Source organism: Oncorhynchus nerka, linkage group LG7 (genome assembly GCF_034236695.1).
Source record: "Oncorhynchus nerka isolate Pitt River linkage group LG7, Oner_Uvic_2.0, whole genome shotgun sequence".
Lineage (NCBI taxonomy): Eukaryota > Metazoa > Chordata > Actinopteri > Salmoniformes > Salmonidae > Oncorhynchus > Oncorhynchus nerka.
Window position 1 is genome coordinate 81,177,383 of NC_088402.1, and position 21,692 is coordinate 81,199,074.

At 55.0% G+C, this 21,692-nt stretch overlaps 1 protein-coding gene across 2 annotated transcripts in view; it reads left to right on the forward strand.

Annotated features, from left to right (window-relative positions):
- The first annotated feature begins 586 nt into the window (after positions 1-586).
- The window catches only part of LOC115118051 (rho guanine nucleotide exchange factor 25-like), a 101,986-nt gene continuing 80,880 nt past the window's right edge, over positions 587-21,692 (forward strand). For both annotated transcript variants that reach the window (XM_065020858.1, XM_065020859.1), the window contains exon 1: positions 587-1,006. In XM_065020858.1, the coding sequence (XP_064876930.1) occupies positions 868-1,006 (139 nt within the window). In that variant the 5' untranslated portion in view covers positions 587-867. The remainder of the gene's footprint in view (positions 1,007-21,692) is intronic.

A 21,692-nucleotide genomic window follows, 5' to 3' on the forward strand; every position in this document is an offset into this window, starting at 1 on the left:
AGCAGACCTGACATCTGCTCAGTACTGAAAACAAAAAGAGGGAACATTGTGTACCACTACACTGCTTTGGCAAAATCTACTAATTGTATTTCATGCCAATAAAGCAATCTGAATGAGAAAGAGAGAGAGAGGCATTTCAGCTAGCCTGTGGGAAGTGTTGGGTTTCTACTAGGAGTCCTTCAGGGTGTTAGGTTAGAGGTGTTAAGTCAGTCTGCCAAAGTCACATCCAGCATCCAGCCATGTAGAAAGAGCATAGCAAATAATACAGACAGACAGACAGAGAGAGAGAGAGAGAGAGAGAGACTGGTGGAGGAGGTGAGGGAAGGAGAGAGGGAGCAGGAGAGGAGAGGGACAGAGGGATAGCAGAAAGAAGAGAAAAAGAGAGAGGAGAGAAGGGTCGCCAAGAGAAACAGAAGACAAACTTGACAGGAAGAGAGGAGAGAAGGAAAGAAGGGGAGTGAGAACAGTACCCTGGAATAGCCAGGCAGCAACTAGAGCTGTAACAGACTCCTCCCCCTCAACCCCTCCCCTCTCGCTTCATCTCTTCCTCTTTCCCCATCTCGCTCTCTCTCTCTGTCGCTGAGGCAGTCTGCTACTCTGTCGTCTGACCAGGCAGTTAACAGAGGAGAGAGCTCAGCAACTGGAAAGAAAAAGAGAAGGAGAAAGAGAAATAGAGAATTATTCTCATGACTTTCTGTCTTTCAGTATGAAAGTTTGTTTCTCTAAGAGAGGTTCCTCTGATTCTGAGTTTTAACTGGACTTTCTGCTTCCTCTGTGTTGTTATCTGTGGACACTCTCCGGACATTCCTTTGGGATTTACTCGGACCGCACCGCGAGGGTCTAGTGTGTTTGTGTGTTCGCTGGGCCATGCCCGCCACTGGTGGCCGGTCATCCAGCGCCAGGGGTACATCATTAAAAGGGGGCCACCTCCACAGGGGCTGTGCCTGCCAACACTTATTCCGTAAAGTCCTGATCAAGTGTGGCTGCTGCTATGCCCGGGTCAGAGGTTAGTAGTACAATACACACACGTCTGCTGTTGTGTGTGTGTGTGTGTTTATATTGTGTGTGTGTGTGTGTTTATATATTGTGTGTGTATGCATGTGTCTGTGTGATTCAACAACCCAACTACTACCCTCCACATTTTTTATTTTACCTTTATTTAACTAGGCAAGTCAGTTAATAACAAATTCTTATTTTCAATGACGGCCTAGGAACAGTGGGTTAACTGCCTGTTCAGGGGGCAGGACGACAGATTTGTACCTTGTCAGCTCTTCTTCCCTGTAATACCACTGTCAGTTCAACATTCATTTTCTTCCCTCTCTGCCATATTTGCTCAGATGTCCAGCCACCGCCTCCTTATCTTGGCCTCTGTTCTGCAGGGAGAGTGTACTGTGTAGTGTGTACTAATAGTTTAAGTGTGCCTATTGCTCCTCTCCTCCACACTGCCCCCAGCTGGAGCAACAGATGTGTGCTTGTGTACTGTAGAGAGACAGGGACAGGGACGAGGAACAGGGACGAGAATAGTGTATGTGTTTGCTTGTGTACTGTAGAGAGACAGGGACAGGGACAGGGACGAGGGACAGGGACTAGAATAGTGTGTGTGTATTTACTTGTGTACTGTAGAGAGAGGCAGGGACAGGGACTAGAATAGTGTGTGTGTATTTGCTTGTGTACTGTAGAGAGAGGCAGGGACAGGGCCTAGAATAGTGTGTGTGTGTTTACTTGTGTACTGTAGAGAGAGGCAGGGACAGGGACTAGAATAGTGTGTGTGTATTTGTTTGTGTACTGTAGAGAGAGGCAGGGACAGGGACTAGAATAGTGTGTGTGTATTTGCTTGTGTACTGTAGAGAGAGGCAGGGACAGGGCATGGAGAAGTCACAGAATCTACTGGTAATATGGAGAGAAGAAAAATATTGCGTGTCAGTTTGTGTGTGTTTAGGTCCTTGAGAGAGGTATCACCCATCTGGGTGTCTGTGTTGGCTAAATACGTGCAGCACGTGGATGGATTAAAACACCAGGGGTTGGAGCTGATTCTTCAGACTTGGCTCTGAAGAATTCCACCACCTCAAACAGCAAGCTATTTTAGTCAAAACAGATACTCTCTCTCTCTATCCCTACCCCTTTCCCTCTCTTGCTCTCATTCTCTCTCTCTCTCTTGTAAGTTTTGAGTTTTTAAGTCGATAAATGAGAATGAACGTAATCTATTGCTGGTGGAAAAAGCTGCTGGGTAGCCTTTTTACTGTTTTGATCCCACATGAAGTTACTATTAGACTTGTTATATTCCAACATGAAGTTACTATTAGACTTGTTATATTCCAACATGAAGTTACTATTAGACTTGTTATATTCCAACATGAAGTTACTATTAGACTTGTTTTGATCCAACATGAAGTTACTGTGTGTTAATCCAATAAAACCAGATGATTTATATTTGGCAGTAATAACTAGGAAAGACCTTGATCTACTTTAATGACTGGTGCTTTTGGGAAACTAACAAAATTACATTTGGAATATCAATATGAGGCCAGATCTAGACTTACTTTACAGATTAAGTCCATGTGGTTAGCACTGGCTTAGCGTGATGCACTAGGCTACTATAGAAGTGTGCTGCTTCCATACTCGATAGCTCAGTGTAACCTGGATAAGGTTCCTTGTTCTGTTAGGGTAAGCTCTTTCAGACGGCTGACTGAAAGCTGACTACACATGGCAGGGTTGCTTCCGTCTGTGTTGGGATGTTTGTAGGTAAAACAGTAGAAAATGTGGTTCTGGATGTGCCATGTGGTCCCAGTTCTCAATAATGTTGTCTCTGCATATTGCAGTATTATTCGCTTGCTTAGAATCCCCTGCTATTCTAGAATCCTGTCTAGAATCCCCTGCTATTCTAGAATCCTGTCTAGAATCCCCTACTATTCTAGAATCCTGTCTAGAATCCCCTGCTATTCTAGAATCCTGTCTAGAATCCCCTACTATTCTAGAATCCTGTCTAGAATCCCCTACTATTCTAGAATCCTGTCTAGAATCCCCTGCTATTCTAGAATCCTGTCTAGAATCCCCTGCTATTCTAGAATCCTGTCTAGAATCCCCTGCTATTCTAGAATCCTGTCTAGAATCCCCTGCTATTGTTGAATCCTGTCTAGAATCCCCTGCTATTCTAGAATCCTGTCTAGAGCCACATGCTGTTCTAGAATCCTGTCTAGAATCCCATGCTGGTTTCACTCATTCTGTAGTGGTGAGTAACCCTGGCAGACTTGCCAGATAAACGAGAGGATGGTAGAGGACATGGTCACAGAGATCCGTCTCACATCATCATAAGGGTCTGCGTCCCAAATGGCACCTTATTCCCATAGGGCTCTGGTCAATAGTAGTGCACTTTACAGGGAAAAGGCTACTATTTGTGATTAAATGTCACCTTTAATGTCACACATGACCTAGAGGAGTAGGCTAAGGAGACTGGCTGAGATATTCATGACCTAGAGGAGTAGGCTAAGGAGACTGGCTGAGATATTCATGACCTAGAGGAGTAGGCTAAGGAGACTGGCTGAGATATTCATGACCTAGAGGAGTAGGCTAAGGAGACTGGCTGAGATATTCATGACCTAGAGGAGTAGGCTAAGGAGACTGGCTGAGATATTCATGACCTAGAGGAGTAGGCTAAGGAGACTGGCTGAGATATTGGTCAGTAATGTATGCCAATAGAACGAAAGCTTCCTGTCCCCCCTCCCTCCCCCCTCTCTTGCACCTCTCCATCCCCTCCATCAAGGGTGGTGACTGCAATGCAGTCGTTGCAGAATACAAACAGTCAAATCAATGGAGCAATCTGGACTTCAATAAACCTCCAAGCAGCCACCAAGTCAAGACAAACAACTCCAATCTCTCTAATCAATGCTTAGATATGGATGAACAAAATCAATGGGTTCCTTAGTACAACTTGATGATATGTGAATGTGTGGTGTGTGTGTGAGACACCCGGAGGCTAATGACATGCATAAACATGAGCTTTTACTATTGAACTTTTAGTGTTTGGCAGTGACAGGGAGCTGGTGGTGGATACTACTCAGCATGAGAGGAGGAGCCCACTGTGGGGGTGAAAGAGATGGACAGAGATAGAGAGGAGGAGCCCACTGTGGGGGTGAAAGAGATGGACAGAGATAGAGAGGAGGAGCCCACTGTGGGGGTGAAAGAGATGGACAGAGATAGAGAGGAGGAGCCCACTGTGGGGGTAAAAGAGATGGACAGAGATAGAGAGGAGGAGCCCACTGTGGGGGTGAAAGAGATGGACAGAGATAGAGAGGAGGAGCCCACTGTGGGGGTGAAAGAGATGGACAGAGATAGAGAGGAGGAGCCCACTGTGGGGGTGAAAGAGATGGACAGAGATAGAGAGGAGGAGCCCACTGTGGGGGTGAAAGAGATGGACAGAGAGAGAGAGGAGGAGCCCACTGTGGGGGTGAAAGAGATGGCCAGAGAGAGAGAGGAGGAGCCCACTGTGGGGGTGAAAGAGATGGACAGAGATAGAGAGGAGGAGCCCACTGTGGGGGTAAAAAAAATGGCCAGAGAGAGAGGAGGAGCCCACTGTGGGGGTAAAAGAGATGGACAGAGAGAGAGGAGGAGCCCACTGTGGGGGTGAAAGAGATGGACAGAGAGAGAGGAGGAGCCCACTGTGGGGGTGAAAGAGATGGACAGAGAGAGAGGAGGAGCCCACTGTGGGGGTGAAAGAGATGGACAGAGAGAGAGGAGGAGCCCACTGTGGGGGTGAAAGAGATGGCCAGAGAGAGAGAGGAGGAGCCCACTGTGGGGGTGAAAGAGATGGACAGAGAGAGAGGAGGAGCCCACTGTGGGGGTAAAAGAGATGGACAGAGAGAGAGGAGGAGCCCACTGTGGGGGTAAAAGAGATGGACAGAGAGAGAGGAGGAGCCCACTGTGGGGGTAAAAGAGATGGACAGAGAGAGAGAGAGGAGGAGCCCACTGTGGGGGTGAAAGAGATGGACAGAGAGAGAGGAGGAGCCCACTGTGGGGGTAAAAGAGATGGACAGAGTGAGAGAGGAGGAGCCCACTGTGGGGGTAAAAGAGATGGACAGAGAGAGAGAGGAGGAGCCCACTGTGGGGGAAAAGAGATGGACAGAGAGAGAGGAGGAGCCCACTGTGGGGGTGAAAGAGATGGACAGAGAGAGAGGAGGAGCCCATTGTGGGGGTAAAAGAGATGGACAGAGAGAGAGAGGAGGAGCCCACTGTGGGGGTAAAAGAGATGGACAGAGAGAGAGAGAGGAGGAGCCCACTGTGGGGGAAAAGAGATGGACAGAGAGAGAGAGGAGCCCACTGTGGGGGTGAAAGAGATGGACAGAGAGAGAGGAGGAGCCCACTGTGGGGGTAAAAGAGATGGACAGAGAGAGAGGAGGAGCCCACTGTGGGGGTGAAAGAGATGGACTGAGAGAGAGGAGGAGCCCACTGTGGGGGTGAAAGAGATGGACAGAGAGAGAGGAGGAGCCCACTGTGGGGGTGAAAGAGATGGACAGAGAGAGAGGAGGAGCCCACTGTGGGGGTGAAAGAGATGGCCAGAGAGAGAGAGGAGGAGCCCACTGTGGGGGTAAAAGAGATGGACAGAGAGAGAGGAGGAGCCCACTGTGGGGGTAAAAGAGATGGACAGAGAGAGAGGAGGAGCCCACTGTGGGGGTAAAAGAGATGGACAGAGAGAGAGAGAGGAGGAGCCCACTGTGGGGTGAAAGAGATGGACAGAGAGAGAGGAGGAGCCCACTGTGGGGGTAAAAGAGATGGACAGAGTGAGAGAGGAGGAGCCCACTGTGGGGGTAAAAGAGATGGACAGAGAGAGAGAGGAGGAGCCCACTGTGGGGGAAAAGAGATGGACAGAGAGAGAGGAGGAGCCCACTGTGGGGTGAAAGAGATGGACAGAGAGAGAGGAGGAGCCCACTGTGGGGGTAAAAGAGATGGACAGAGAGAGAGAGGAGGAGCCCACTGTGGGGGTAAAAGAGATGGACAGAGAGAGAGAGGAGGAGCCCACTGTGGGGGAAAAGAGATGGACAGAGAGAGAGAGGAGCCCACTGTGGGGGTGAAAGAGATGGACAGAGAGAGAGGAGGAGCCCACTGTGGGGGTAAAAGAGATGGACAGAGAGAGAGAGGAGGAGCCCACTGTGGGGGTGAAAGAGATGGACAGAGAGAGAGAGGAGCCCACTGTGGGGGTGAAAGAGATGGACAGAGAGAGAGGAGGAGCCCACTGTGGGGGTAAAAGAGATGGACAGAGAGAGAGAGGAAGAGCCCACTGTGGGGGTGAAAGAGATGGACAGAGAGAGAGGGGGAGCCCACTGTGTGGGTAAAAGAGATGGACAGAGAGAGAGAGGAGGAGCCCACTGTGGGGGAAAAGAGTTGGACAGAGAGAGAGAGGGAGCCCACTGTGGGGTGAAAGAGATGGACAGAGAGAGAGGAGGAGCCCACTGTGGGGGTGAAAGAGATGGACAGAGAGAGAGGAGGAGCCCACTGTGGGGTGAAAGAGATGGACTGAGAGAGAGGAGGAGCCCACTGTGGGGGTGAAAGAGATGGACAGAGAGAGGGAGGAGCCCACTGTGGGGGTAAAGAGATGGACAGAGAGAGAGGAGGAGCCCACTGTGGGGGTGAAAGAGATGGCCAGAGAGAGAGAGGAGGAGCCCACTGTGGGGGTGAAAGAGATGGACAGAGAGAGAGGAGGAGCCCACTGTGGGGGTAAAAGAGATGGACAGAGAGAGAGGAGGAGCCCACTGTGGGGGTAAAAGAGATGGACAGAGAGAGAGGAGGAGCCCACTGTGGGGGTAAAGAGATGGACAGAGAGAGAGGAGGAGCCCACTGTGGGGGTGAAAGAGATGGACAGAGAGAGAGGAGGAGCCCACTGTGGGGGTAAAAGAGATGGACAGAGTGAGAGAGGAGGAGCCCACTGTGGGGGTAAAAGAGATGGACAGAGAGAGAGAGGAGGAGCCCACTGTGGGGGAAAAGAGATGGACAGAGAGAGAGGAGGAGCCCACTGTGGGGTGAAAGAGATGGACAGAGAGAGAGGAGGAGCCCACTGTGGGGGTAAAAGAGATGGACAGAGAGAGAGAGGAGGAGCCCACTGTGGGGGTAAAAGAGATGGACAGAGAGAGAGAGGAGCCCACTGTGGGGGTGAAAGAGATGGACAGAGAGAGAGGAGGAGCCCACTGTGGGGGTGAAAGAGATGGACAGAGAGAGAGGAGGAGCCCACTGTGGGGGTAAAAGAGATGGACAGAGAGAGAGAGGAAGAGCCCACTGTGGGGGTGAAAGAGATGGACAGAGACAGAGGGGAGCCCACTGTGTGGGTAAAGGGGACAAAAGAGATGGACAGAGATGGACAGAGAGGCCCACTGTGGGGGTGAAAGAGATGGACAGAGAGAGAGGAGGAGCCCACTGTGGGGGTAAAAGAGATGGACAGAGAGAGAGGAGGAGCCCACTGTGGGGGTGAAAGAGATGGACTGAGAGAGAGGAGGAGCCCACTGTGGGGGTGAAAGAGATGGACAGAGAGAGAGGAGGAGCCCACTGTGGGGGTGAAAGAGATGGACAGAGAGAGAGGAGGAGCCCACTGTGGGGGTGAAAGAGATGGCCAGAGAGAGAGAGGAGGAGCCCACTGTGGGGGTGAAAGAGATGGACAGAGAGAGAGGAGGAGCCCACTGTGGGGGTAAAAGAGATGGACAGAGAGAGAGGAGGAGCCCACTGTGGGGGTAAAAGAGATGGACAGAGAGAGAGAGGAGGAGCCCACTGTGGGGGTGAAAGAGATGGACAGAGAGAGAGGAGGAGCCCACTGTGGGGGTAAAAGAGATGGACAGAGTGAGAGAGGAGGAGCCCACTGTGGGGTAAAAGAGATGGACAGAGAGAGAGAGAGGAGCCCACTGTGGGGGAAAAAGAGATGGACAGAGAGAGAGAGGAGGAGCCCACTGTGGGGTGAAAAGAGATGGACAGAGAGAGAGGAGGAGCCCACTGTGGGGGTAAAGAGATGGACAGAGAGAGAGGAGGAGCCCACTGTGGGGGGTAAAAGAGATGGACAGAGAGAGAGAGGAGGAGCCCACTGTGGGGGAAAAGAGATGGACAGAGAGAGAGAGGAGCCCACTGTGGGGGAAAAGAGATGGACAGAGAGAGAGAGGAGCCCACTGTGGGGGTAAAGAGATGGACAGAGAGAGAGAGGAGGAGCCCACTGTGGGGGTGAAAGAGATGGACAGAGAGAGAGGAGGAGCCCACTGTGGGGGTGAAAGAGATGGACAGAGAGAGAGGAGGAGCCCACTGTGGGGGTAAAAGAGATGGACAGAGAGAGAGAGGAAGAGCCCACTGTGGGGGTGAAAGAGATGGACAGAGAGAGAGGGGGAGCCCACTGTGTGGGTAAAAGAGATGGACAGAGGGAGAGGAGGAGCCTACTGTGGGGGTAAAAGAGATGGACAGAGAGAGAGAGGAGGAGCCCACTGTGGGGGAAAAGAGATAGACAGAGAGAGAGAGGAGGAGGAGCCCACTGTGGGGGTGGAATAGATGGACAGAGAGAGAGGAGGAGCCCACTGTGGGGGAAAAGAGATGGACAGAGAGAGAGGTGGGCAAAATGAGGAAAGGGAATGCATCTGTGTTGTTCTGGTTGATATCTGTGTTGTTCTGGTTGATATCTGTGTTGTTCTGGTTGATATCTGTGTTGTTCTGGTTGATATCTGTGTTGTTCTGGATGAAATCTGTGTTGTTCTGGTTGATATCTGTGTTGTTCTGGTTGATCTGTCAAGCTGGTCAGCAACATTGGTTGGCTACTGGGCTGCAGGAGAATTAGAGTTCCATTTAACCATGCTGAATGAGTTAATTTTAATTGAAAATGATTAAAGGCATGACAACTCTTGAAAGTGTTTGGCTGTTAGTTTGAGTCATATTTCATAATCTGACAGGAAGCATCCAACCTGGTGATGTTTTTAGTATTTGGTCAGAACTGCGCAGGCCTGTAGCAAGTGTTTTGTTGTTTGGGGCCAGGCTAGATCATCTTGGTCTCTGAGAAGACAGGGGTCGTAAGTCATAGAGTTATTGAGCAGCTGTAGATCTGCTCCCTGCTTCTCCTAGCCTCTCCCTGAACCAACGATAGCCTCCTCCTCCCTAACCCAACCCTTAAAAGCCTCCTCCTCCCTACCCCAACCCATAAAAACCTCCTCCTCCTCCCTACCCCAACCGCTAAAAGCCTCCTCCACCCTACCCCAACCCCTAAAACCGCCGACCCTACTCCAACCTCTAAAAACCTCCTACCCTACCCCAACCCCTAAAAAAACCCTACCTTACCTTACCCCAACCCCTAAAACATCATACACTACCCCAACCCCTAAAAGCCCCTACCCTACCCCAACCCCTAAAAAACCCTACCCTACCCTACCACAACCCCTAAAACATCATACCCTACCCCAACCCCTAAAAGCCTCCTACCCTACCTCAACCCCTAAAAAACCCCTACCCTACCCCAACCCTAAAACATCCTACCCTACCCCAACCCCTAAAAGCCTCCTGCCCTACCCTGCCCTACCCTGCCCTTAAAAGCCTCCTGCCCTGCCCTGCCCCTAAACCTCCTGCCCTACTCCAACCTCTAAAAACTCATGCCCTGCCCTACCCTACCCCAACCCCTAAAACCTCCTGCCCTACTCCAACCTCTAAAACCCCTGCCCAACCCTACCCCAACCCCTAAAACCTCCTACCTACCCCAACCCATAAAAGCCTCCTACCCTACCCTACCCTACCCTAAAACCTCCTACCCTACTCCAACCTCTAAAAACTCATACCCTACCCTACCCTACCCCAACCCCTAAAACCTCCTACCCTACTCCAACCTCTAAAAACTCATACCCTACCCCTACCCCAACCCCTAAAACCTCCTACCTACCCCAACCCCTAAAAGCCTTCTACCCTGCCCCAACCCCTAAAATTCTCCTACACTACCCCAACCCCTAAAACCCCTAAAACCATTTTAATAGAAAATGATCAAAGGCATGAAAAATCATGAAAGTGTTTGGCTGTTAGTTTGAGTCATATTTCATAATCTGACAGAAAGCATCCAACCTGGTGATGTTTTAGTATTTGGTCAGAACTGCGCAGGCCTGTAGCATTGTTGAAGTGTTTTGTTGTTTGGGACCAGGCTAGATCATCTTGGCCTCTGAGAAGACAGGGGTCGTAAGTCATAGAGTTATTGAGCAGCTGTAGCTCTGCTCCCTGCTTCTCCTAGCCTCTCCCTGAACCAACGATAGCCTTCTCCTCCCTAACCCAACTCTTAAAAGCCTCCTCCTCCCTACCCCAACCCATAAAAACCTCCTCCTCCCTACCCCAACCGCTAAAAGCCTCCTCCTCCCTACCCCAACCCCTAAAAGCCTCCTACCCTACCCTCCCCCTACCCCAACCCCTAAAACCTCCTACCCTACTCCAACCCCTAAAAGCCTCCTACCCTACCCTACCCCAACCCCTAAAACATCACACCCTACCGAACCCCTAAAAGACTCATACCCTACCCCAACCCCTAAAAAGCACCCTACCCTACCCTAACCTAACCCCAACCCCTAAAACTCCTACCCTACCCTACCCTACCCCAACCCCTAAAAACCTCCTACCTAACCCAACCCTAAAAGCCTTCTACCCTACCCCAACCCCTAAAACATCCTACCCTACCCTACCCTACCCCAACCCCTAAAACCTCCTACCCTACCCCAACCCCTAAAAGCCTCCTACTCCACCCTACCCCAACCCCTAAAACCTCCTACCCAGTCCACTCCTACCTACCCCAACCCTAAAAACCTCCTAACCTAACCTAACCCCAAACCTTAAAACTCCTGCCCTACCCTACCCCAACCCTAAAAACCTCCTACCTAACCCAACCCCTAAAAGCCTTCTAGCCTACCCCAACCCCTAAAACCTCCTACCCCACCCCAACCCCTAAAACCTCCTACCCTACCCTATCCTACCCTACCCCAACCCCTAAAACCTCCTGCCCAGTCCACTCCTACCTACCCCAACCCCTAAAAACCTCCTAACCTAACCTATCCCCAAACCCTAAAACCCTACCCTACCCTACCCCAACCCTAAAAACCTCCTACCTAACCCAACCCTAAAAAGCCTTCTACCCTACCCCAACCCCTAAAAGCCTTCTGCCCTACCCCAACCCTAAAACCTCCTACCCTACTTAAGGCCTCCTAACCCCCTAAAACCTCCTACCTTACCCCAACCCCTAAAACCTCCTACCTTGCCCCAACCCTAACCTCCTAAAACCCCTAAACCTCCTAACCTGCCCCAACCCTAAAACCTCCTACCTTACCCCAACCCTAAAACCTCCTACCTTACCCCAACCCCAATCCCTAAAACCTCCTGCCCTACTTTACTTTCGCCCAAGAAATAAAAGGACTACCATGCACAACTGTGTGTATGTCTGTGTCTGCCTGTGTGTGTGTGCGTGCGTGTGTGTGTGTGTGTGTGTGTGTGTGTGTGTGTGTGTGTGTGTGTGTGTGTGTGTGTGTGTGTGTGTGTGTGTGTGGTGTGTGTGGAGGTAAATGGAGTAGAGGTATATGGAGTAGGGGAGGAGAGGTATATGGAGTAGGGGAGGAGAGGTATATGGAGTAGGGGAGGAGAGGTGTATGGAGTAGGGGAGGAAAGGTATATGGAGTAGGGGAGGAGAGCTATATGGAGTAGAGGTATATGGAGTAGAGGTATATGGAGTAGGGGAGGAAAGGTATATGGAGTGTGGGAGTAATCAGTCTAGAGAGGCAGGCACTGCTGTCAGCAGCAGAATATAAAAATTATAGAGAACTATGCTTCTCCTTTAATTTTCTATCGACTCCTTCCTCTTCATCTGAGTGGCTCCTCTTCATCTGAGCGGCTGCTTTGGTTGATGTGTTTACCACAACGTCCCACCTCGCCCGCTCCCTCATCGGCCCCCTCCCACCTCGCCCGCTCCCTCATCGGCCCCCTCCCACCTCGCCCGCTCCCTCATCGGCCCCTCCCACCTCGCCCGCTCCCTCATCGGCCCCCTCCCACCTCCCCGCTCCCTCATCGGCCCCTCCCACCTCGCCCGCTCCCTCATCGGCCCCCTCCCACCTCGTCCGCTCCCTCATCGGCCCCCTCCCACCTCGTCCGCTCCCTCATCGGCCCCCTCCCACCTCGCCCGCTCCCTCATCGGCCCCAAGCTTTCACCTGCATCTGTTTTCTCTGAGCTTCTCCCCAGCGACAGGGAGAGAGTGAGGGAGGAACAGACTGAGCTGAGATGATGCCTGGGAGGCATAATGAAGGACTATCAGAGGGAATCAACACAGCGCTCCCTCAGAGGGGTATACGAGTCCCCTGCAGCATTGCCCCCCACACACACACAGAGAGATAGAGAGAGGGAGGCGGGGGGCGGACGGACGGACGGAGACTGCCTAGGAACAATAACTAGAGTAAAAATAATCACCAGGGTGTCACCCTCAACAGCCCATCCATCTGCTCTGTGTACACAGTAATACACTGATCCAGCCACTGTTACATACTGGCTCTCTACACACATGTATATTGGCTCTCTACTCTACTATATACTGGCCCTCTACACAACTATATACTGTCTCTCTACACAACTATAACATGTACTTGCTCTCTACACAACTATATACTGGCTCTCTACACACATGTATATTGGCTCTCTACTCTACTATATACTGGCCCTCTACACAACTATATACTGTCTCTCTACACAACTATAAACATGTACTTGCTCTCTACACAACTATATACTGGCTCTCTACACACATGTATATTGGCTCTCTACCCTACTATATACTGGCCCTCTACACAACTATATACTGTCTCTCTACACAACTATAACATGTACTTGCTCTCTACACAACTATATACTGGCTCTCTACACACATGTATATTGGCTCTCTACTCTACTATATACTGGCCCTCTACACAACTATATACTGTCTCTCTACACAACTATATACATGTACTTGCTCTCTACACAACTATATGCTGGCTCTCTACACTACTACATACTGGCTCTCTACACTACTATATACTGGCTCTCTACACAACTATATACTGGCTCTCTACTCTACTATATACTGGCCCTCTACACTACTATATACTGTCTCTCTACACAACTATATACTGTCTCTCCACACTACTATATACTGGTTCTCTACACTACTACATACTGGCTCTTCTATATACTGGCTCTTCTATATACTGGCTCTCTACACTACTATTTACTGGCTCTCTACACAACTATATACTGGCTCTCTACACTACTATATACTGGTTCTCTACACTACTATATACTGGCTCTTCTATATACTGGCTCTCTATATACTGGCTCTCTACACTTCTATATGCTGGCCCTCTACACTACTATATCCTGGCTCTCTACACTACTATATACGGTCTCTCTACACAACTATATACTGGCTCTCTACACTACTATATACTGGCTCTCTACACTACTATATACTGGCTCTCTACACAACTTTATACTGGCTCTCTACACTACTATATACTGGCTTTCTACACTGCTACACTGAACAGAAATATTAACGCAACATGAAAACATGTCTAAGATTTAACTAAGGTGCAGTTCATATAAGGAATTCAGTCAATTGAAATATACTGAACCAAAATATAAGTGCAACATGTAAAGTGTAGGTCCCAGGTTTCATGAGCTGAAATAAAAGATCCCAGAAATGTTCTATTCACACAAAAAGCATATTTCTCTTAAATTTTGTGCACAAATTTGTTTGTGAGCATTTCTCATTTGCCAATATAATCCCATCCACCTGACAGGTGTGGCATATCAAGAAGCTGATTAAACAGCATGATCCTTACAGAGGAGCACCTTGCGCTGGGGACAATAAAAGGCCACTCTAAAATGTGCAGTTGTGTCACTCAACACAATGCCACAGACCTCTCAAATTTTGAGGGAGCGTGCAACAAGCATGCTGACTGCAGGAATGTCCCCCGGAGCTGTTACCAGCCGACCTCACAACCAAAGACCGCATGTAACCACTGCAGCCCAGGACCTCAACATCCGGTTTCTTCACCTGCGGGATCGTCTTAGACCAGCAACCCGGACAGCTGGCGAAACTGTGGGTTTGCATAACCGAGGAACTTCTGCACAAACTGTCGGAAACCGTCTCAGGCTCGTCGTCCTCACCAGGATCTTGACCTGATTGCAGTTTGGCATCGTAACCGACTTCTGTGGGCAAATGCTCACCTTCGATGGCCACTGGCACGCTGGAGGAGGACGCTCTTCACGGATGAATCCCGGTTTCAACTGTACCAGACAGATGGTAACATGAAACAAACACCTTACAGGTTCCGTTTATTGTTTTTGTACAGCATAGATACTGGCTTTATGATAATACTGGTTGCATTGGTTCTAATGTCTCAGTAGGATTAAAGCTGCTTCCTGTTACACTGGAGTTGTTGGTTTGATTGCATGGAATATATACCATGTGTCACTGTCAGTGTTGACCATTCGATAAGTAGCGTTCCATAAAAGATATGGCTGCTAAATGGCCATTTATTCATTGACACAACTAAGCATCATTCTACTTGCACTACAGAACCACCTGGGAGCCATGCAGCTGTGCATTAACCTAGACTGCAGACATGCTAGGAATACAGTGAGCGAGAGACCAGATGTGTAGTACAGTAGATCAAAGTCTGTGTAGACAGCAGTGGAGGCTTCTGAGGGAAGGACGGCTCCTATAATGGGTGGAACAGAGCAAATGGATTGTCATCAGACACATTGAAAACCATTGTGTTTCATATATTTGATGCCAATCCACCAATTCCACTCCAGACATTACCACAAGCCCGTCCTCCCCAATTAAGGTGCCACCAACCTCCTGTGATGGCCACAGTTTAACGAGAGGAGAGCAGGTAGCCAGCAGCCATAGCAGCCTTGGCCTTAGTCTGGGAAATTCATAGATATAACTACTGTATGATGATGAAAACTACTCAGTATATTCCTGATGTTGTCTTAGTCTGGAGGCCTTGCTTCCTTTGTCATCGGCTTATAAGGTCTCATTCCACAGGACATTACGGAAAGAAACGTCCAAAATAGCAGAAATTGAAAGTATGCAAGAGCTACTTCATTCAGAAGTGAAATATTTGTTTTCTTCCTTTCCTGCACTCCATCCCCCTTTCCTCCCTCTCTCTCTCTGCCCCCCCCCCCCTCTCTGCCCCGGGTCTCACTCTGCCCCTGGTCCTCCATCTCTTCCCCTGGCCCTTTCTCACTGCCCCTGGCCCTCTATCTCTGCCCCTGGCCCTCTTTCTCTTCCCCTGGCCCTTTCTCTCTCCCCCTGGCCCTCTCTCTCTCCCCCTGGCCCTTTCTCTCTTCCCCTGGCCCTCTCTCTCTCCCACTGGCCCTCTCTCTCTTCCCCTGGCCCTCTCTCTCTCCCCCTGACCCTCTCTCTCTTCCCCTGGCCCTCTCACTGCCCCTGGCCCTCTCTCACTGCCCCTGGCCCTCTCTCTCTTCCCCTGGCCCTTTCTCTCTTCCCCTGGCCCTTTCTCACTGTCCATGGCCCTCTCTCACTGCCACTGGCCTTCTCTCTCTCCCCCTGGCCCTCTCACTGCCCCTGGCCCTCTCTCACTGCCCCTGGCCCTCTCTCTCTTCCCCTGGCCCTTTCTCTCTTCCCCTGGCCCTTTCTCACTGTCCATGGCCCTCTCTCACTGCCACTGGCCTTCTCTCTCTCCCCCTGGCCCTCTCTCACTGCCCCTGGCCTTCTCTCTCTTACTCTGGCCCTCTCTCTCTCCCTGGCCCTCTCTCTCCCTGGCCCTCTCTTCCCCTGGCCCTCTCTCACTGCCCCTGGCGCTCTCTCACTGCCCCTGGCGCTCTCTCACTGCCCCTGGCCCTCTCTCTCTCCCCCTGACCCTCTCTCTCTTCCCCTGGCCCTCTCTCACTGCCCCTGGCCCCCACTCTCTGTCCCTGGCCCTCCATCTCTCTTCCCCTGGCCCTCTCTCACTGCCCCTGGCCCTCTCTCACTGCCCCTGGCCATCTCTCTCTTCCCCTGGCCATCTCTCACTGCCCCTGGCCTTCTCTCTCTACCCCTGGCCCTCTCTCACTGCCCCTGGCCCTCTCTCTCTCCCCCTGGCCCTCTCTCTCTCTGCCCCTGGCCCTCTCTCTCTGCCCCTGGCCCTCTCTCTCTGCCCCTGGCACTCTCTCTCTTTCCCTGGCCCTCTCTCACTGCCACTGGCCTTCTCTCTCTTCCCCTGGCCCTCTCTCACTGCCCCTGGCCTTCTCTCTCTTACTCTGGCCCTCTCTCTCTCCCTGGCCCTCTCTCCCCCTGGCCCTCTCTCTCTTCCCCTGGCCCTCTCTCTCTCCCCCTGACCCTCTCTCTCTTCCCCTGGCCCTCTCTCACTGCCCCTGGCCCTCTCTCACTGCCCCTGGCCCTCTCTCTCTTCCCCTGGCCCTTTCTCTCTTCCCCTGGCCCTTTCTCACTGTCCATGGCCCCCTCTCTCTCTCCCCTGGCCCTCTCTCTCTTTCCCTGGCCCCCACTCTCTGTCCCTGGCCCTCCATCTCTCTTCCCCTGGCCCTCTCTCACTGCCCCTGGCCATCTCTCTCTTCCCCTGGCCATCTCTCACTGCCCCTGGCCTTCTCTCTCTACCCCTGGCCCTCTCTCACTGCCCCTGGCCCTCTCTCTCTCCCCTGGCCCTCTCTCTCACTGCCCCTGGCCATCTCTCTCTTCCCCTGGCCCTCTCTCACTGCCCCTGGCCTTCTCTCTCTATCCCTGGCCCTCTCTCACTGCCCCTGGCCCTCTCTCTCTCCCCCTGGACCTCTCTCTTCCCCTGGCCCTCTCTCTCTCTGCCCCTGGCCCTCTCTCTCTGCCCCTGGCCCTCTCTCTCTCCCCCTGGCCCTCTCTCACTGCCCCTGGCCCTCTCTCCCTCTCTGGCCCCCTCTCTCTCTCTGGCCCTCTCTTCCCCTGGCCCTCTCTCTCTCCCCCTGCCACCAACCTCCTCTCTCTCTGCCCCTGGCCCTCTCTCTGCCCCTGGCCCTCTCTCTCAGCCCCTGGCCCTCACTCTTTTCCCCTGGCCCTCTCTCTGCCCTGGCCCTCTCTCACTGCCCCTGGCCCTCTCTCTCAGCCCCTGGCCCTCACTCTCTGCCCCTGGCCCTCTCTCTCTTCCCCTGGCCCTCTCTCACTGCCCCTGGCCTTCTCTCTCTTCCCCTGGCCCTCTCTCACTGCCCCTGGCCCTCTTTCTCTCTCCCCTGGCCCTCTCTCTCTTCCCCTGGCCCTCTCTCTCTCTGCCCCTGACCCTCTCTCACTGCCCCTGGCCCTCTTTCTCTCCCCCTGGCCCTCTTTCTCTCCCCCTGGCCCTCTCTCTCTTCCCCTGGCCCTCTCTCTCTCTGCCCCTGACCCTCTCTCTCTGCCCCTGACCCTCTCTCTCTCTTCCCCTGGCCCTCTCTCTCTCTTCCCCTGGCCCTCTCTCTCTTTTCCCTGGCCCTCTCTCTCTCTGCCCCTGGCCCTCTCTCTCTGCCCCTGGCCCTCTCTCTCTCCCCCTGGCCCTCTCTTCCCCTGGCCCTCTCTCTCTCTGCCCTGGCCCTCTCTCACTGCCCCTGGCCCCTCTCTCAGCCCTTGGCCCTCTCTCTGCCCCCTGGCCCTCTCTCTCTCTGCCCCTGGCCCTCTCTCACTCCCCTGGCCCCTGCCCCTTGCCCTCTCTCTCTTCCCTCTCTCTTCCCCTGGCCCTCTCTCTCTCTCTGCCCCTGGCCCTCTCTCTCTGGCCTCTCTCCCTCTCTTCCCCTGGCCCCTCTCTCTGCCCCTGGCCCTCCTCACTCTCTGCCCCTGGCCCTCTCTCTCTCTTCCCTGGCCCTCTCTCTCTGCCCCTGGCCCTCTCTCTCTCCCCCTGGCCCTCTCTCTCTGCCCCTGGCCCTCTCTCTGCTGGCCCTCTCTCTCAGCCCTGGCTCTCTCTCTGCCCCTGGCCCTCTCTCTCTTCCCTGGCCCTCTCTCTCTGCCCCTGGCCCTCTTTCTCTCCCCTGGCCCTCTCTCTCTCCCCTGACCCTCTCTCTCTCTGCCCCTGACCTCTGGCCCTCTCTCTCTCTGCCCTGACCCTCTCTCTCTGCCCCTGACCCCCCTCTCTCTCCCTGCCTCTGACCCCTCCCTCTCTCTCTGCCCCTGGCCCTCTCTCTCTCCCCCTGACCCTCTCTCTGCCCTGGCCCTCTCTCTCTCTGCCCCTGACCCTCTCTCTCTCTGGCCCCTGACCCTCTCTCTCTGCCCCTGGCCCTCTCTCTCTCCCCTGGCCCTCTCTCTTCCCCTGGCCCTCTCTCTCTCCCCCTGCCCCTGAACCTCTCTCTCTGCCCCTGGCCCTCTCTCTCTGCCCCTGGCCCTCTCTCTCTGCCCCTGGCCCTCTCTCTCTTTCCCTGGCCCTCTCTCTCTCTGCCCCTGGCCCTCTCTCTCTGCCCCTGGCCCTCTCTCTCTTCCCCTGGCCCTCTCTCACTGCCCCTGGCCCTCTCTCTCTCCTGGCCCCCACTGCCCTGGCCTCTCTCTCTCCCTGGCCCTCTCTCACTGCCCTGGCCCTCTCTCTCTTCCTGGCCCTCTCTCTCTGCCCCTGGCCCTCTCTCTCTCTGCCCCTGGCCCTCTCTCTCTGCCCTGGCCTCTCTCACCCCTCTCTGGCCCTCTCTCTCTGCCCCTGGCCCTCTCTCTCTTCCCCTGGCCCTCTCTCTCTTCCCCTGGCCCTCTCTCTCTGCCCCTGGCCCTCTCTCTCTCTCTCCCCTGGCCCTCTCTCTCTTCCCCTGGCCCTCTCTCACTGCTCTGCCCCTGGCCCTCTCTCTGCCCCCTGGCCCTCTCTCCTGGCCCTCTCTCTCTCCCTGGCCCTTTCTCTCTCCCCTGCCCCAACCTCCTCTCTCCTCCTGGCCCTGGCCCTCTCTCTCTCTGCCCTGGCCCTCTCTCTGCCCCTGGCCCTCTCTCTCTGCCCCTGGCCCTCTCTCTCTGGCCCTCTCTCACTTCCCTGGCCCTCTCTCTCTCTGCCCCTGGCCCTCTCTCTCTCCCCTGGCCCTCTTCTCCTGGCCCTCTGCCCTGGCCCTCTCTCACTGCCCCTGGCCCTCTCTCTCTCTGCCCCTGGCCCTCTCTCTCTGCCCCCCCTGGCCCTCTCTCTCTGGCCCTCACTCTCTCTGGCCTTCTCTCTCTCTGGCCCTCTCTCTCTGCCCCTGGCCCTCTCTCTCTTCCCCTGGCCCTCTCTCTCACTGCCCCTGGCCCTCTCTCTCCCCTGGCCCTCTCTCTCTGCCCCTGGCCCTCTCTCTCTGCCCCTGGCCCTCTCTCTCTCTCTCCCCTGGCCCTCTCTCTCTTCCCCTGGCCCTCTCTCTCTTCCCTCTCTTCCCCTGGCCCTCTCTCACTCCCCTGGCCCTCTCTCTCCCTGGCCCTCTCTCTCTCTCCCCCTCCTCCCTCTCTCTCTCTGCCCCTGGCCCTCTCTCTCTCTCCCCTGGCCCTCTCTCTCTGCCCCTGGCCCTCTCTCTTCCCCTGGCCCTCTCTCTCTGCCCTGGCCCTCTCTCTCTTCCCCTGGCCCTCTCTCTCTTCCCCTGGCCCTCACTCTCTGCCCCTGGCCCCTCTCTCTTCCCTGGCCCTCTCTCACTGCCCCTGGCCCTCTTTCTCTCCCCCTGGCCCTCTCTCTCTTCCCCTGCCCTCTCTCTCTCCCTCTCTCTCCTCTGCCCCTGGCCATCTCTCTCTGCCCCTGGCCCTCTCTCTCTCTGCCCCTGGCCCCTCTCTCTGCTCCCCTGGCCCTCTCTCTCTGCCCCCAACCCTCCTGGCCCCCTGGCCCTCTCTCTCTCCCTGGCCCTCTCTCACTGCCCTCTGGCCCTCTCTGCCCCTGGCCCTCTCTCTCTCTCCTCTGGCCCTCTCTCTCTGCCCTGGCCCTCTCAGCCCCTGGCCCTCTGCCCTGGCCCTCTCTCTCTCTCACTGACCCTGGCCTCCTCTCCTTCCCCTGGCTCTCTCTTCCCCTGGCCCTCTCTCTCTGCCCCTGGCCCTCTCTCTCTCTGGCCCTCTCTCTCTCCCCTGGCCCTCTCTCACTTCCCCTGGCCCTCTCTCCCTGCCCTTGCCCTCTCTCTCTCTTCCCCTGGCCCTCTCTCTCTGCCCCTGGCCCCTCTCTCTCTCCCCTGGCCCTCTCTCTCTCCCTCCCCTGGCCCCTCTCTCTCTGCCCCTGGCCCTCTCTCTGCCCTGGCCCTCTCTCTCTCCCCCTCTCCTCTCCCCTGGCCCTCTCTCTCTGCCCCCTGGCCCTCTCTCTCTGCCCCTGGCCCTCTCTCTCTTCCCCTGGCCCTCTCTCTCTTTGCCCCTGGCCCTCTCTCACTGCCCCTGGCCCTCTCTCACTGCCCCTGGCCCTCTCTCTCTTCCCCTGGCCCTCTCTCTCTGCCCCTGGCCCTCTCTCTCTGCCCCTGGCCCTCTCTCTCTGCCCCTGTCCTCTCTCTGCCCTGGCTTTCTCTCTGCCCCTGGCCCTCTCTCTCTGCCCCTGGCCCTCTCTCTCTGCCCTGGCCCTCTCTCTCTCCCTGGCCCTCTCTCTCTTCCCCTGGCCCTCTCTCTCTGCCCTGGCCCCTGGCCCTCTCTCTCACTGCCCCTGGCTTCTTCCCTCTCTCTCTCCCCCTGCCCTCTGGCCCTCTCTCTCTGCCCCTGGCCTCTCTCTCTCTCCCCCTGCCCCTGGCCCTCTCTCTGCCCTGGCCCTCTCTCTCCTGCCCCTGGCCCTCTCTCTCTGCCCCCTGGCCCTCTCTCTCTTCTCCTGGCCCTCTCTCTCTGCCCTGCCCCTCTCTCTCTCTCAGCCTCCCCTCTCTGCCCCTGGCCCTCTCTCTCTGCTCCCTGGCCCTGCCCTCTCTCAGCCCCTGGCCCTCTCTCTCTGCCCCTGGCCCTCTCTCTCTCTGCCCCTGGCCCTCACTCTCTGCCCCTGGCCCTCTCTCTCTCTTCCCCTGGCCCTCTCTCACTACCCCTGGCCCTCTCTCACTGCCCCTTGCCCTCTCTCTCTTCCCCTGGCCCTTTCTCTCTTCCCCTGGCCCTCTCTCACTGCCCATGGCCCTCTCTCTCTCTCCCCCTGGCCATCTCTCTCTTCCCCTGGCCCTCTCTCACTGCCCCTGGCCTTCTCTCTCTTCCCCTGGCCCTCTCTCGCTGCCCCTGGCCCTCTCTCTCTCTGCTGCCCCTGGCCCTCTCTCTCTCTCCCCTGGCCCTCTCTCTCTGCCCCTGGCCCTCTCTCTCTCTCCCTGGCCCTCTCTCTCTGCCCCTGGCCCTCTCTCTCTCTCTTCCCCTGGCCCTCTCTCACTGCCCTGGCCCTCTCTCTCTCCCCTGGCCCTCTCTCTGCCCCTGGCCCTCTCTCTCTGGCCCTCTCCTCCCTGGCCCTCTCTCTCTGCCCTGGCCCTCTCTCTCTCTGCCCCTGGGCCCTCTCTCTCACTGCCCTGGCCCTCTCTCTCTCCTGCCCCTGCCCCTGGCCCTCTCCCTCTCTCTCCCCCTGGCCCTCTCTTCTCTGCCCCTGGCCTCTCTCTCTCCCCTGGCCCTGCCCCTGCCCCTCTCTCTGCCCCTGGCCCTCTCTCTCTTCCCTGGCCCTCTCTCTCTGCCCCTGGCCCTCTCTCTCTCTGCCCCTGGCCCTCTCTCTCTGCCCCTGGCCCTCTCTCTCTGCCCCTGGCCCTCTCTCTCTCTGGCTCCCTGGCCCTCTCTCTCTCCCCCTGGCCCTCTCTCACTGCCCCTGCCCTCTCTCTCTCTCCCCTGGCCCTTTCTCTC